Here is a 15,000-nt window from a genome sequence, read left to right as displayed (position 1 = left end):
GTCGAGGACTTCAAGAGTTTTGCAGTAGAAGTGATTTAAAAGTGAATCAGCACAGCTGGTTGTCAGACTTATTCATGCGTTCTATAAAAACTGATGCAGGTGATCACCCAGGTACCTTTTTGAGAACAGCTGAGGTTTGGTGTGTAGCCGGTGACACGGATATCTCAGAGAGAACACAGAAAAGGTCCGATAGACCCGCATCCTCAACAACCATGTTCCACACATCCACGTGTTGGGTTAGGATTAAGTCCAGAGTTCATCCCAGATCGTGGGTCTGACTGTGGACATTTTGTTGGAGATCAAATAATTCAAGCACCTCAAGAAAGTGTTCTGCAGACTTGTTGTTTGCATCCTCAACATGAACACTGAAGTTTTCTAGAGCGCATGACCCTGGAGGCCTGTGGATTACTAAAGCTGGGTTTATGCTTGACCCTTGTGCGTTATGGAAACCGAGTCGGACCTCCTGCAGCTCGTCTCCGCTGTGAGACAACATTCTCCCAGAGCTCTGCGGCACGCATCCAACGTTATATCATGGCAGAAGTATAAATCTCTGTTGTTCACAACATTTTTTCACCGTGTCCCGTCGTTTCCAACTGTGGCGGCAGTAATTAACGATATTTTGATCACGGTGATCTTTATTGGTCGAATCATAAAGATGTCTGCACTTACGAGCCTCCGCCACTACGGGTGCTTGCCACTCCGCCATGTTTTTCCACACAGGACCATCCACATGGTTAGAACATTTCCTAGGTGCGTGGTGCGGAAACTTTGGGCTGCACTAGAGCTTTTTTTCCCCTGAGTATGTGCTACAAGGCATTCCCTCTCTACTAGAGACCACTGCAGATGTGAGTGACGTACCACTTCCAGCAGCTGCCTCTGTGGTTTTATAGAAGCAGCTGCAGGCTGACGAGTAACCAGATGCTTTATTTTGTTTGCTTTATCAGTAAACTCCACGACTGGCTGCATTATTTAGTCAGGTTAGAGGTCCATGGGAAGCTGCTCTCATCCTTTATCTGTTGGTTTGATTCTGATTTCAGTCGAACTTGTGAGAACTGTTTCATTCACGTTTACATCGGTTCCTTCTCCTCCACTCAGTGGAACCGAAGAACGAAAAGTCGCCTCGGCAACAACGATTCATTTACAGGAACAAACATTTAAAGAGGAGCGTCAGGTTATTTGTCCCCACCTTGGTTCTGGTGCCTGATGCAGTCTGACAGGATGGAGATGAAGGCGGCCCGCCTCTCCTCCTGCCTGAAGCAGAAGTACCAGTCCATCCTGTAGGGCAGACGCAGGTATACCGGGAACGGTCCCGGCATTCCTGACACAGGAGGTGCAAAGTCCTCCTTCACATCTGAAACAAGAGAATGTTGAATGACCCGGTGCACTTAGGTTATAACAGTAAAGGTTTATGTTCATTTATGTGGCAGACGCTTTCATCCAAAGTGACGTACAATCGTTAACCTATAGGACATGTTGGGATGTGTGGGGGAAACCGGAGTACCCGGAGGAAACCCACGCGTGCATGGAGAGAACACGCAACGCCACGCAGAAAGATCACAGCTGGGTTTCCAACCTGCAACCGTCTTGCTGCGAGGCAACTGTGCCACCACGCATTAATGCTGTTCATGTGTTAATCAGATCTATTCTGGATTAAACATGAATCTCATCCCGGCTGCGAACCGCTCCAGCCAAGCTGGAGATCACGTTCTGATGAAGCCGACAGGACCACATCATCTGCAAAAGGCAGAGACCTGATCCTCAGGCCACCAACACTGATCCCCTCAACACCTTGCCTGTGCCTAGAAATCAGAATCGGTGACAAAGGGCAGTCTTGGCGGAGGCCAACCCTCACCGGAAACAAAATCGGCTTACTGCCGGCAATGCAGACCAAGCTCTAACACCGGTCATACAGGGTCCTAACGGCCAGTATCAAAGAGCCCGGTACCCCATACTACCGGAGTACCCCCCACAGGGCCCCCGAGGGGACATGGGCAACCGCGTTCTCCAAATCCACAAACACATGTAGACTGGATGATGAACTCCCACGCACCCTCCAGGACCCCTAAGGGTATAGAGCTGGTCCAGTGTTCCAGGTCCAGGTCAAAAACCACATTTTTCCTCCTGAATCTGAGGTTCGACAATTCAACAGGCCCTCCTCTCCAGAACCCCTGAACAGACTTCACCAGAGAGGCTGAGGAGTGTGATCACCTGTAGTTGGAACACACCCTGCAGTCCCACCACCCCGGTCTGCCAGTCCAGTGGGACTGCCCCTGATGTCCACACGATATTGCAGAGCCGCGTCAGCCAACACAGCCCCACAACATCCAGAGGCTTAAGGAACTCTGGGCAGATCTCATTCCTGTTTCATGTCCGGGTATAAATACAGGCTGATGAAAATCCCTCGTATTTAAGATAAATGACATGTCAATGGTACCAACGGTGATATTTTATCGTATACCGGGCCTACCTTTGTTCTCAAAGGTTCAAAATAACAAGATCTGGCTCCTTTAGGAAATAATGCTCTAAAACAAAAAAACTGGATCAAATAAAACGGTTTTCTGGATCTGAACTCACTGTTGTCTCCAGGAAAGCATTTGTCCACCATGGCCATGTAACTGTCTTCTGCAGTCAGAACAGTGCCCCCTGTAGGCAGCAGCTTGTGGCGTGGAGGAACACCTTTAACAAAAGACTAAAAGCAGAAGAAGGAACTGTTTAATGATCAGTGAACATCTCATTCTGATAAATACCGGTCCGGGTTCATGTTTACCTCCAGGCTCTCATGGCACTCCAGGCAGTAGTTGGCTCTCACCACCACGTACCGCTCCCGCCACTTCCGAGTGTCGTCAAAGTAATGGATGCCCTCCTCATACATAACTTCACCCTCCTCTGGAGGTCCCTGGAGATGGTGCGTTCAAGGGAACAAAATGTGGCAGAATAATGTTTTTTGTCCTCTCTAAAGTCTGAGGTTTTGCAAATCAGAACATCCGGGTCAACACACGAGATCTAAGAGCTCCATCTCAGGCTCAAAGAACCTCATTGGCTGGTTGTGTAGGACATGTAGAACATGTAGGACAAATAGAAAAGGTCTGAATTATTTATACAAGGGTAGCAGGAGAACGGATCTTCTGAAGAAATCACAAGACCAAAGTGGAAATGATTACCCATAATGCAAAGCAGCACCAACATCTGAGTTTCTGAGTCTAATGTGAAGTCCCTTAGATCCTAAAGTGTTCTTAAGTTTGATGTTTGATCGTTTGTCTGAAGCTTGGAACAAACCGGGTCATGCAACAGAATCATGATCACCAGAAAACAGAAACAAACTGAGTCCAGACCAGAACCTAGAGGAGCTTTTAGAAGGTCCAACCTGATGGTTCCTTTAGCTTCTACTTTCTGTTCATTATTTATTTATTGGTTCAGACTGAGTTGATGTTCTTGTTTCCCATCAGCCCTTTCACATTTTAGAGGAAGTGCTTTCCATTTCATTCCAGACTCGCCTCTACTTTTCCACGTCAGGAGCCGACGGTTCTCCGGATGAGCCTCGGAAAGCTGCTGAAGTTCCCTGGACAAAAATGACGGTACCCCTAACGTAATATTTTGTTGCACAACATTTTGAGGCGATTGCTGCAATCTAACCCTTCCTGTACTTTCAGTGAGATGTCTGCACTTCCAGCAGGTATTTTGGCTAGAGGCCAACTGATATCAGTCAGCCGATATATCGGGCTGATATATTAAATTTTTTCTACGTCGAGCAATAAATTATAAAAATCAGGCACCACTACTAGACTGAAGAAAAGACCCGATGGACCCCAACACACCGTGAGCCAGCCCACTCAACAGTGCGGTGCTCCATGTAACCTTATGTTGAAATAAACGGTAAGATTTTCTTACCTCATGTGTACATGTACACATGTGTACATACACTCAACAAAAATATAAACGCAACACCTTTGTTTCTGCTCCGATTTTTCATGAGATGGACTTAAAGATCTAAAATTAATTCCAGATACACAATATTACCATTTCTCTCAAACATTGTTCACAAATCTGTCTAACTGTGTGATAGTGAGCACTTCTGCTTTGCTGAGATAATCCATCCCACCTCACAGGTGTGCCACATCAAGATGCTGATCCGACATCATGAGTAGTGCACAGGTGTACATTAGACTGCCCACAATAAAAGGCCACCATGGAATGTGCAGTTTTGTCTCACAGCAAAATGCCACAGATGCCACAAGCATTGAGGGAGCGTGCAATTGGCATGCTGACAGCAGGAATGTCAACCAGACCTGTTGCTCGAGAATTGAAAGTTCATTTCTCCACCATAAGCCATCGCCAAAGGCATTTCAGAGAATATGGAAGTACATCCAACCGGCCTCACAACCGCAGACGACGTGTAACCACACCAGCCCAGGACCTCCACATCCAGCAGGTTCACCTCCAAGATTGTCTGAGACCAGCCACTCAGACAGCTGCTGAAACAATTGGTTTGCATAACCAAACAATTTCTGCACAAACTGTCGGAAACCGTCTCAGAGAAGCTCAACTGCATGCTCGTCGTCCTCATTGGGATCTTGACCTGACTCCAGCTCGTCGCCGTAACAGACTTGAGTGGGCAAATGCTCACATTCGATGGCGTCTGGCACGTTGGACAGGTGTTCTCTTAAAGATGAATCTCGGTTTACATTGTTCAGGGCAGACACAGTGTGTGTGGCATCGTGTGGGTGAGCGCTTTGCTGATGTCAATGTTTTGGATCGAGTGGCCCATGGTGGTGGTGGGGTTATGGTATGGGCAGGCATCTGTTATGGACGAAGAACACAGGTGCATTTTATTGATGGCCTTTTGAATGTACAGAGATACCGTGATGAGATCCTGAGGCCCATTGTTGTGCCGTACATCCATGAACATCACCTCATGTTTCAGCAAGATAATGCACGGCCCCATGTTGCAAGGATATGTACACAATTCTTGGAAGTTGAAAATGTCCCAGTTCTTGCATGGCCAGCATACTCACTGGACATGTCACCAGTTCAGCATGTTTGGAATGTGCTTGACCGGCATATACGACAGCGTGTACCAGTTCCCACTAATATCCAATAACTTCGCACAGCCGTTGAAGAGGAGTGGACCAACATTCCACAGGCCACAATTGACAATCTGATAAACGTTATGCGAAGAAGATGTGTTGCACTGCATGAGGCAAATGGCGGTCCCAATAAAGCGAACAAACTGCACATTCCAGGGTGGCCTTTTGTTGTGGGCATTATAAGGAACACCTGTGCACTTCTCATGATATCAGATCAGCATTTTGATGTGGCACACCTGTGAGGTGGGATGAATTATCGCAGTAAAGCAGAAGTGCTCACTATCACACATTTGGACTGAATTGTGAACAATGTTTGAGAGAAATGGTAATATTGTGTATGTGGAATGAATTTTAGATCTTTAAGTCCATCTCATGAAAAATTGGAGCAGAAACAAAGGTGTTGCGTTTATATTTTTGTTGAGTGTACATTTGCTTCTCATTTCCTCAATTCTGATGTTATTGCTACAGCAATTCAGCTGATTGATACAAATCCAAACCTCAATAGGTATTAACCTGAAAATGTGGTGGGCGTAACTTAGTTTTTGCACTAGCGCCCCCTAGCTCCATTAAAAATGTCAGACCCAAGTCATGCTTTGACTGAGGAGAGTGAAATTTTGTACACCTATGCAATGTCTTAGGACCTACAAGGAGTCTCTTTAGAAGCTGGGATATTTTGCTAATGTAAAACATTTATAGTGGTAACTGAGCAAAGCATTGCAGACTGTTTTATGAAGGTGGGTTATTGTACCACCTCGTAATGAGTTACAGAGTATATTGACAGGCTAGGAGGAAATGTTCAGTCCGATTGGGGTGACAGCTCAGTTATCGCAGTTGAACGCACGTAGAAGTGTCTGGCGCACATGGCTGCTCGTGCGCCACCGGTCGCAGGGCGGTGGGTTCCGAGAGCATCGGGGATGGGGTGGAGGGGGTGCGGAGGAAGGGAGAGCAGCTTCGCTGCGAGGGCCGAACGACGCTGCTTGCAGCTTTAATTTATTATTACGTTTGTCAGATTCTTGTTGTTTCTTTGACCATTGAGGGATTTTCTTTCATTGACCGAAGGGTACCAACCATTTTGTTCATGTCTGTACTTACAAACTCTCAGAAAAAAACATGCACAAATAAACCATATTAAAGTTGTACTTACAAGTGCAAAAGGATGATCATTATGTTTGCATTCGAATTGAATCCTTATTTGTCTCTGAGCTCTCATGATTCAGAAAACTCCCAATGTTGACTCTCACTTAATTCCTTTTGTGGTCGGATGTTGTTTTTATTTTTTTTTAGCTTCATCAGATAAATAATAATAATAACACATTTTATTTTGAAGCACCTTTCATGACACCCAAGGACCGTTTACAACAATAACGATAAACAAAATGTTTTCGTTGTCTCTTCTGAGGCTCCACCAAGATAAACATTCTAAAATAAATGCTAACCAGGTATAGCTCGTCTGTCCACAGGTTAAACATGAATTCCCGTTAATCATGACTTTGTGAGACTTCATGGGAGCAGTCCAGATACTCTGAAGTTGCAAGTGTGTTATTCTGGTCACAAGGGTTGGAGGGGGCTGAGTGACATTCCATTAACCCTGTGAAGGGTCATTTTAGCACACACTGGCCCAAGAGAATAATCTAACATTATGAAGATTTGCCGAGCATGGGCTTTAACCTTTTGTTTGAGCAGCTGTGTGATCTTCTGTTTGTTCTGCTCCAGTTCATCTTCCACCTGAGAGAATCGGGCCACGGAGAACTGCTTCCTGTAGTACGGACTGAACTCCTTCAGCTCCTCCTCTGCTTGCTCTGCAGAAACACATGGAGACAAAATAAATTGTTGTTCGACCTAAATGGCATCATTATTCCTGACAGAGTGAATGTTCGAGGAGTTAAAACATGCAACATAAAGAAGAGACAACAGTTTGAGCATAGGCGTCTGAACTATTGCGCATTTTGTATGCCAGCCTGCATCAGAAGGCCTGTTACCCCATACTCCCAAAGCACCCCCACAGGCCTTCCCGAGGTACGCGGTCGAACGCCTTCTCCAAATCCACAAAGCACATGTAGATTGGTTGGGCACACTCCCATGCACCATCCAGAACCCCTGAATAGACCTTCCCAGGAAGGCTCAGGAGTGTGATCCCCCTGTAGTTAGAACACACCCTGCGGTCCCCCTTTTTAAATAAGGGGACCACCACCCCGGTCTGCCGGTCCAGGGGGACTGCCCCCGATGTCCACGTGATACTGCAGAGCTGCGTCAGCCAACACAGCCCCACAACATCCAGAGCCTTAAGGAACTCCGGGAAGATCTCATCCACCCCCAGAGCCTTGCCACAGAGGAGCTTTTTGAACACCTCAGTGACCTCAGCACCATAGATTTGAGAGGCCAACCCAAAGTTCCCAGACTCTGCTTCCTCACTGGAAGACATGCCATTGAGGAGGTCTTCGAAGTATTCGTCCCACTGATCCACAACGTCCTGAGTAGAGGTCAGCAGCACACCGTCCCCACTATAATAATAATAATAATAATAATAATAATATAGCGCGTTTCAAGACCCGCAAAGACGCTTTCACACACTCTCACATTCACACACTGCTAGTGATGGTAAGCTACTTGTAGCCACAGCCGCCCTGGGGCGGTCTGACCGAGGTGAGGCTGCCATTTGGCGCCGTCGGCCCCTCTGACCACCACTAACACAGGCAAGTTGGGTGAAGTGTCTTGCTCAAGGACACAACAGCAGGATACCCCTGGCGGAAGCTGGAATCGACCCCATGACTCTCCGATCATGAGGCAACCCGCTCTACCACCTGAGCTACGGCTGCCCACTATAGATAGTGTTGGTAGCGCACTGCTTCCCCCTCCTGAGGCGCTGGATGGTGGACGAGAATCTCCTCAAAGCCGTACGGAAGTCTTTCTCCATGGTCTCACTGAACTCCTCCCATGCCTGGGTTTTTGCCTCGGCGACCACCCGAGCCGCATGCTGCTTGGACTGCTGGTACCTATCAGCTGCCTCTGGAGTCCCACAGGCCAAAAAGGCCTGTTAGGACTCTTTCTTCGGCTTGATGGCATGCCTAACCACCGGTGTCCACCAGCGGGTTCAGGGGTTGCCACCATGACAGGCACAGACAATCCTGCGGCCACAGCTCCGGTCAGCCGCCACAACATTGGAGGCACAGAACAGGGCCCATTCGGACTCAATGTCCCCCACCTCCCCCGGAATATTTTGGAAGTTCTGTCGGAGGTGGGAATTAAAGCTCCTTCTGACAGGAGACTCTGCCAGACCCTCACAATATGTTTGGGCCTGCCAGGTCTGACAGGCATCCTCACCCACCATCAAAGCCAATTCACCACCAGGTAGTGGTCAGTTGACACCTGTCACACACTGCACACGAGTGGTGAGCCCATGGGAAGGGGGACCCACGTTTCCTCTTTGGGCTTTCACTCATGGAGCCCGGCCACCAGGCACTCGCCAATATACCCCGCCTCCAGGCCTGGCTCCAGAGGAGGCCCCCGGTTACCCGCATCCGGGCGAGGGAACACGGTTTCCATTGACGTTTTTCTTCATAAAGAGTCTTTGGGCTGCTGTTAGTCTGATCCCTCACCTAGGACCTGTTTGCCATGGGTGTCCCTACCAGAGGCATAAAGCCTCAGACAACTTAACTCCTAGGATCATTGGGACACTCAAACCCCTGCACCACGGTAAGGTGACAGCCCAGGGAGGAGCCTAAAGAAACTCGTCGTCGTTGTCTTCCTCCGCTTATCTGGGTCCGGGTCGCGGGGGCAGTATCCCAACTAGGGAGCTCCAGACCGTCCTCTCCCCGGTCACCTCCACCAGTTCCTCCGGCAGGACCCCAAGGCGTTCCCAAACCAGATTGGAGATGTAACCTCTCCAACGTGTCCTGGGTCGACCCCGGGGTCTCCTGCCAGCAAGACATGCCCAAAACACCTCCCCAGGGAGGCGTCCAGGAGGCATCCTGACCAGATGCCCAAACCACCTCAACTGACTCCTGTCGATCCGGAGGAGCAGCGGTTCTACTCCGAGTCCCTCCCGAATGTCCGAGCTCCTCACCCTGTCTCTAAGGCTGAGCCCGGCCACCCTACGGAGGAAACTCATTTCGGCTTCTTGTATCCGCGATCTCGTTCTTTCGGTCATTACCCAAAACGGTGAGGATTGGGGCGTAGATTGACCGGTAAATCGAGAGCCTGGCTTTCTGGCTCAGCTCCCTCTTCACCACGACAGATCGGCTCAGCGTCCGCATCACTGCAGACGCCGAACCAATCCGCCTGTCGATCTCCCGATCCCTCCTACCCTCACTCGTGAACAAGACCCCGAGATACTTAAACTCCTCCACTTGAGGTAGGACCTCTCCCCCAACCCGGAGTTGGCATCCACCCTTTTCTGGTCGAGAACCATGGTCTCAGATTTGGCGGTGCTCATCCTCATCCTAGCCGCTTCACACTCTGCCGCGAACCTACCCAGCAAGAGCTGGAGGTCAGAGCGGGATGAAGCTAGGAGGACCACATCATCCGCAAAAAGCAGAGACGAGATTCTCCTGCCACCAAACTCGACACACTCCACACCACAACTGTGCCTAGGAATTCTGTCCATAAAGGTAATGAACAGAACCAGTGACAAAGGGCAGCCCTGGCGGAGTCCAACCCTCACCGGGAACAGGTCCGACTTTCTACCAGCTATGCGGACCAAACTCACGCTCCTCTGGTAAAGGGACTGAATGGCCCTTAACAGAAAGCCACCCACCCCATACTCCTGGAGCGTCCCCCACAGGGTGCCCCTGGGGACACGGTCATAAGCCTTCTCAAAATCCACAAAACACATGTGCACTGGTTGGGCAAACTCCCATGCCCCCTCCATCACCCTTGCAAGGGTATAGAGCTGGTCCACAGTTCCACGGCTAGGACGAAAACCACATTGCTCCTCCTCAACCTGAGATTCAACTATCGATTGGACCCTCCTCTCCAGTACCTTGGAGTAGACCTTTCCAGGAGTGTGATCCCCCTATAGTTGGAACACACCCTCAGGTCACCCTTCTTAAAGATGGGGACCACCACCCCGGTCTGCCACTCCACAGGAACTGCCCCCGATGACCACGCAATGTTGCAGAGACGTGTCAACCACAACAGCCCTACAACATCCATGGCCTTGAGATACCCAGGACGAATCTCATCCGTCCCCGGGGCTCCGCAACAGTGTAGTTGTTTGACTACCTCAGCAACCTCTGCCCCCGAGATTGGACAGTCCATCCCCAGGTCTCCCGGCTCTGGTTCCTCCTCGGAATGTGCATAGGTGGGATTGAGGAGCTCCTCAAAGTATTCCTTCCACCGTCCGTCTATAGCCCCAGTTGATGTCAGAAGCTCCCCATCCCCACTGTAAACAGTGTGAGCGAGTTGCTGCCTTCCTCTGCTGAGGCGCTGGACAGTTTGCCAGAACCTCTTTGGAGCTGATCGATAGTCTTTCTCCGTGGCCTCACCAAACTCCTCCCACGCCAGAGATTTTGCCTCGGCAACTGCCACTGCTGCACCCCGCTTGGCTATTCGGTACCTGTCTGCTGCCTCCGGAGACCCACAGACCAGCCACTCCCTGTAGGCCTCCTTCTTCAGCCTGACGGCTCCCCAAACCTCTGGTGTCCACCAGCGGGTACGGGGGTTGCCACCGCGACTCGCACCGGCCACCTTGCGACCACAGCTAGCAACAGCCGCCTCAACAATCGCAGAGTGGAACAAAGCCCACTTGGAGTCAATGTACCCCACTGCTCTCGGGACGTGGTCAGAGCTCTGCCGGAGGTGGGAGTTGAAGACCGTCTTGACAGGTTCTTCTGCCAGGCGTTCCCAGCAGACCCTCACTATGTGTTTAGGTCCGCCAGGTCTACGCGGTATCTTCCCCTGCCATCTGATCCAACTCACCACCAGGTGGTGATCAGTTGACAGCTCCGCTCCTCTCTTCACTCGAGTGTCCAAAACATACGGCCACAGGTCAGATTATACGGCTACAAAGTCTATCATTGACCTGCAACCTGGGTTGCCCTGGTACCAAGTGTACCGATGTTTGAACATGATGTTCGTTATGGCCAAACTGCGGCTTGCACAGAAGTCCAATAACGAAACACCACTTGAGTTCAGATCAGGCGGCCGTTCCTCCCAATCACCCCTCCAAGTCAAGCTGTCGTTGCCCACGTGAGCATTGAAGTCCCCCAGCAGGACAATGGAGTCCCCTGATGGAGCACTATCTAGCACTCGTCCCAGGGACTCCAAAAAGGGTGGGCACTCTGAACTGATATTTGGCGCATAAGCACAAACAACAGTCAGGACCCGTTCCCCGACCCGAAGGGGCAGGGAAGCTACCCTCTCATCCCCCGGGGTAAACCCCAACACACAGGCAGAGAGTCTTGGGGCTAACAAAAAGCCAACCCCAGCCCTCCGCCTCTCATCCGGAGCAACTCCAGCAAAGGAGAGTATCCACTCCCTCTCAAGGACTTGGGTTCCAGAGCCAATGCTTTGTGTCGAGGTGAGTCCGACTATATCTAGCCGGTACCGCTCAACATCTGCCACAAGCTCCTGCTCCTTCTCCTTCCTCGCCAGCGAGGTGACGTTCCATTTCCCAAAAACCAGTTTCCTTGTCCGGGGATCGGACCGCCAAGGCTCCCGCCTCCGTCTGCCACCCGATCCACACTGCACCGGACCCTTCATGTTCCTCCTGCGGGTGGTGGGTCCACAGTTGGATGAGCCCATGTATCCGGTTCAGGCTGGGCCCGGCTGGGCCCGGCTGGGCCCCATGGGTGAAAGCCCGGCCACCAGGTGCTCGCTCACGGGCCCCAAAACCAAGGTCTGGCTCCAGGGTGGGACCCCGGTAACTCTCCGGGCCGGGTACTCCAACTCTTTGAATTTACATCCATGAAAGATCCTTTGAACCGTTCTTTGTCTCACCCTTCACCTAAGACCAATTTGTCATGAGAGACCCTACCAGGGGCACAAAGTGGCCCAGACAACATAGCTCCTAGGATCATTAGGACACTCAAACTCCTCCACCACGATAAGGTGACGGTTCAAGGAGGAGCCTATAGAAACTACCCAATAAAATTTAGGTAACAATTTTCATAGTTAATTTACACCCCACATGTGTTTGTAAATAGTCTCTTATATTCAAAGTTAAAGGAATTGGATAAAATCTAACGGACATTAATTAGTTAATATTACCCAATTTTCTAAGCTTGAAAATAACTAAGTAAATTGTACACACATGCCAGAGCTGGGCTCAACCCTGCTACCTTCTGCTTATGGGACCACCTGCTCTACGTTCTGAGCTATACTGCTGCCCAAAGTAATGCTGGTATAAATATTAATTTATTCAAACAAAAACAATACAAAATAGTATATTTCTGGTTTACAAAAGCTGAACTGAACTTGCATTCACTGTTGCTCGAGACAGTTTATTTTCTAAAATTTTAGGGCTTCTTTAACTTTAGATACATGAATATTTGAAATGGAAAGCAAATACAGCACAGAACTGTGAACAGATACTCTAGCCAACATGTACAATTGTTCTATTTGTTAATTAAATAAAATAGGTAATCCATCAGTGCTGAACTACATTTTTGGGTAAATTCTACTCATTACAATTAGGTTATATTTGTAAATTAAGTAAAATAAGTAGAATTAACTCATTTTTCTTTAGTTCAGTCTTTAACTAATATATTTAGTGACATTTTAGATGATTGTATTGGGTGATATTTAACACTACAAACAAATATTTCTTTTTCAGTGTGGTGATTAAACTTGTATCCTATAGGGGATAAGTATGTATTTATTTTGGTTCTTTCTATAGGAGGATTGTTATCTCCCAGCGTACCAGGACTTTTTTCCCGGGGTATGATGAGTACTGGTAGTTTTTCCGGTCATGGATTAGTTGAAATCTGAGATTTCTGAACCATCTGCCCTTCTCCAGGTAAACACCAGCCATTCACAGTCCCCCCAGCGCGCAGTCCCGCCCCTCCAGAACAGGCTCGTTTGGTGCATTGGGAAGCTGTAGCCGTGCAGCTACGGCAGGGTCACGCACACAAACACTCCAGCAGATCGTCTCCAAACACTTTTTTCAGTCCCTCAGATGCTCCTCAATCCACAGCTCCAACCTAGTTCCTCCTCTGTGTCTGCTACCTTTGTATGTTAGAGGAGGAGGATGTCTTGATTATTGATGCGCATGCTGCTGCTGCCACGTCTTCTCTTCTTCTGCCCGGCTGCGCCAGTGACGAGCGCTGCAGCGCGAGCGCGTCCACACGTCATGCTCAAACACAGACAGAACTTACCAGAGAGAAAATGAACGGACACGAAAGACTGTGTGTTAATTATATATTTTTGGTGACGCCACTTAGAAACTTAGAAAATGTGACTGTGGCCGTGTGCAGAACGCAGCTGGAGTTCATGAATAATCAGCGGTCTGCCTGCTGCTCTGCTCTAAAGAATCTGCACTACTCTGAGTCCATATAAATAATATAATAAAGGTAGAAACTGGATCTCTTTTGTGCTCCTTCTGGGTGTGTAAGCTAAGGGCATCAGGGGAGCCTGGCAAACTTTAAGGAGAACCAAGTTGCTCTCCTGTAATTTGAACCCAGTATCCAACTCCGGATCGGGGCTTGGATTGGGACGTAAAGCCCGAGTCCCGATCAGTCTGAAACCACGTGATCGGGGCCGATTTCCGATCATGTGATCAGATCGGGACACGCCTAATAGTAAATGTGTCACCATTGCGTGTTTAGCAGTAGAAGTTAAACATTATTAACATTCCAGTAGCTTTCTACTGAACATGTTCGCGAAATACATTAAATTGTACTGATCATAGTTTAATTATGGGTATATTTAGGTGATAGCATGTTTTCTAACTGTTTTCTAATCGTGTTTTGTTGTTAAATACAGTAAATGAAGGAGAGAAAAACTGTTTCCCTAGCAGTTTTTACATTTTCCCGTTTAATCAGATTAACTGATTAATCGAGTCAAGACCCTCCAATTCATCGATGATCCAAATAATCGTTCGCTGCAGCCCTCCGGATGACCTTAGACAAGTACGTGACTTTCTTAGCACTACACCCTCAACCTTCAGGAGAATCCAGGAGTGTAACTCAAACAAATATACCAGAGTGGTTTTAGTGTCAGAATAAATACAAACTAAAGTTCAAATAGTAAAAATGTTTGTTTTTCATCCCGGAGCGAATTTCTTCTTCCTCCCTCAACCAGACACAGAGGAGGATTCTGACCTCTAGGCGGCGTCACCTACTCTTTTCTATCTGATGATGCAACATCTGTCTTCTTCCAGCTCAGAAATTTGACCAAAGGTTTAAGTTCATAAAGATGTTGAGAAAGCTAATGAATAGTTTTATTTTGTATTTCTGCCAGAAAAGCTGGCGAGGTGATTTTATTCTGATTTCCTGTTGCTGGTGCTGCGATGGACTGGCAGCCTGGCCGGGGTGTACCCCGCCTGCTGCAGATAGGCACCCTCCCGCCCCCCACCCCAACGGCCCTGCATGGACAAGTGGGTAAAGTAAGCGGATGCATAGATGTTTCTGAATGAAGACTTGATGCACCTATCGCTCCTGCTGAAGTTCTGCTGCAGGCATAAAAACCACCTACAGGTCGTTGGTTTCAGGTCTCCGGTTTCCGACTCCAATGTTTGGAATTCTGAGACATTCCGATTGGTACACCTGATCCTATAACAGGAAGCAGGACTCACATCTGCAGCCGGAGACAAGATGACCCAGAAGATTGCCTTCTTCTCCTGCAGGTTGAGAACCAGAAGGACGTGGTTCTGGAGCAGGTTGGGCGGGAGGATGTTCCCTGACTGAAGGTATGCACACCCTGTTTCACCTGAGAAGCCTGTTGCTCCACCTTAAATATCCACCTTAAATAGTTGGGTTTC

The 15,000-nt window shown here is 48.7% G+C and overlaps 2 protein-coding genes across 4 annotated transcripts in view; one reads left to right on the top strand and one right to left on the bottom strand.

Annotated features, from left to right (window-relative positions):
- The window catches only part of LOC107374284 (uncharacterized), a 48,682-nt gene extending 41,796 nt beyond the window's left edge, over positions 1–6,886 (top strand). For 2 of the 3 annotated variants that reach the window (XM_070554371.1, XM_070554370.1), the window contains 3 exons: positions 3,489–3,575; positions 3,651–3,873; positions 6,798–6,886. Coding sequence is in view for 1 of the 3 variants with exons in the window: in XM_070554370.1 (XP_070410471.1) it covers positions 3,489–3,575; positions 3,651–3,653 (90 nt within the window). In the remaining 2 variants the exon portion in view is untranslated. The remainder of the gene's footprint in view (positions 1–3,488; positions 3,576–3,650; positions 3,874–6,797) is intronic. The other variant, XM_070554372.1, reaches the window with a different exon arrangement.
- The window catches only part of niban1a (niban apoptosis regulator 1a), a 35,140-nt gene that overhangs the window by 9,884 nt on the left and 10,256 nt on the right, over positions 1–15,000 (bottom strand). The window contains exons 2-5 of the mRNA XM_070554369.1: positions 6,753–6,883; positions 2,768–2,896; positions 2,575–2,689; positions 1,187–1,351 (exon numbers count right to left, since the gene is read on the bottom strand). Of these exons, the coding sequence (XP_070410470.1) occupies positions 1,187–1,351; positions 2,575–2,689; positions 2,768–2,896; positions 6,753–6,883 (540 nt within the window). The remainder of the gene's footprint in view (positions 1–1,186; positions 1,352–2,574; positions 2,690–2,767; positions 2,897–6,752; positions 6,884–15,000) is intronic.

This window comes from Nothobranchius furzeri, chromosome 8 (assembly GCF_043380555.1).
Source record: "Nothobranchius furzeri strain GRZ-AD chromosome 8, NfurGRZ-RIMD1, whole genome shotgun sequence".
NCBI lineage: Eukaryota > Metazoa > Chordata > Actinopteri > Cyprinodontiformes > Nothobranchiidae > Nothobranchius > Nothobranchius furzeri.
Note: the sequence above shows the minus strand (reverse complement) of the source record. Positions and strands in the feature narration are given on the sequence as shown.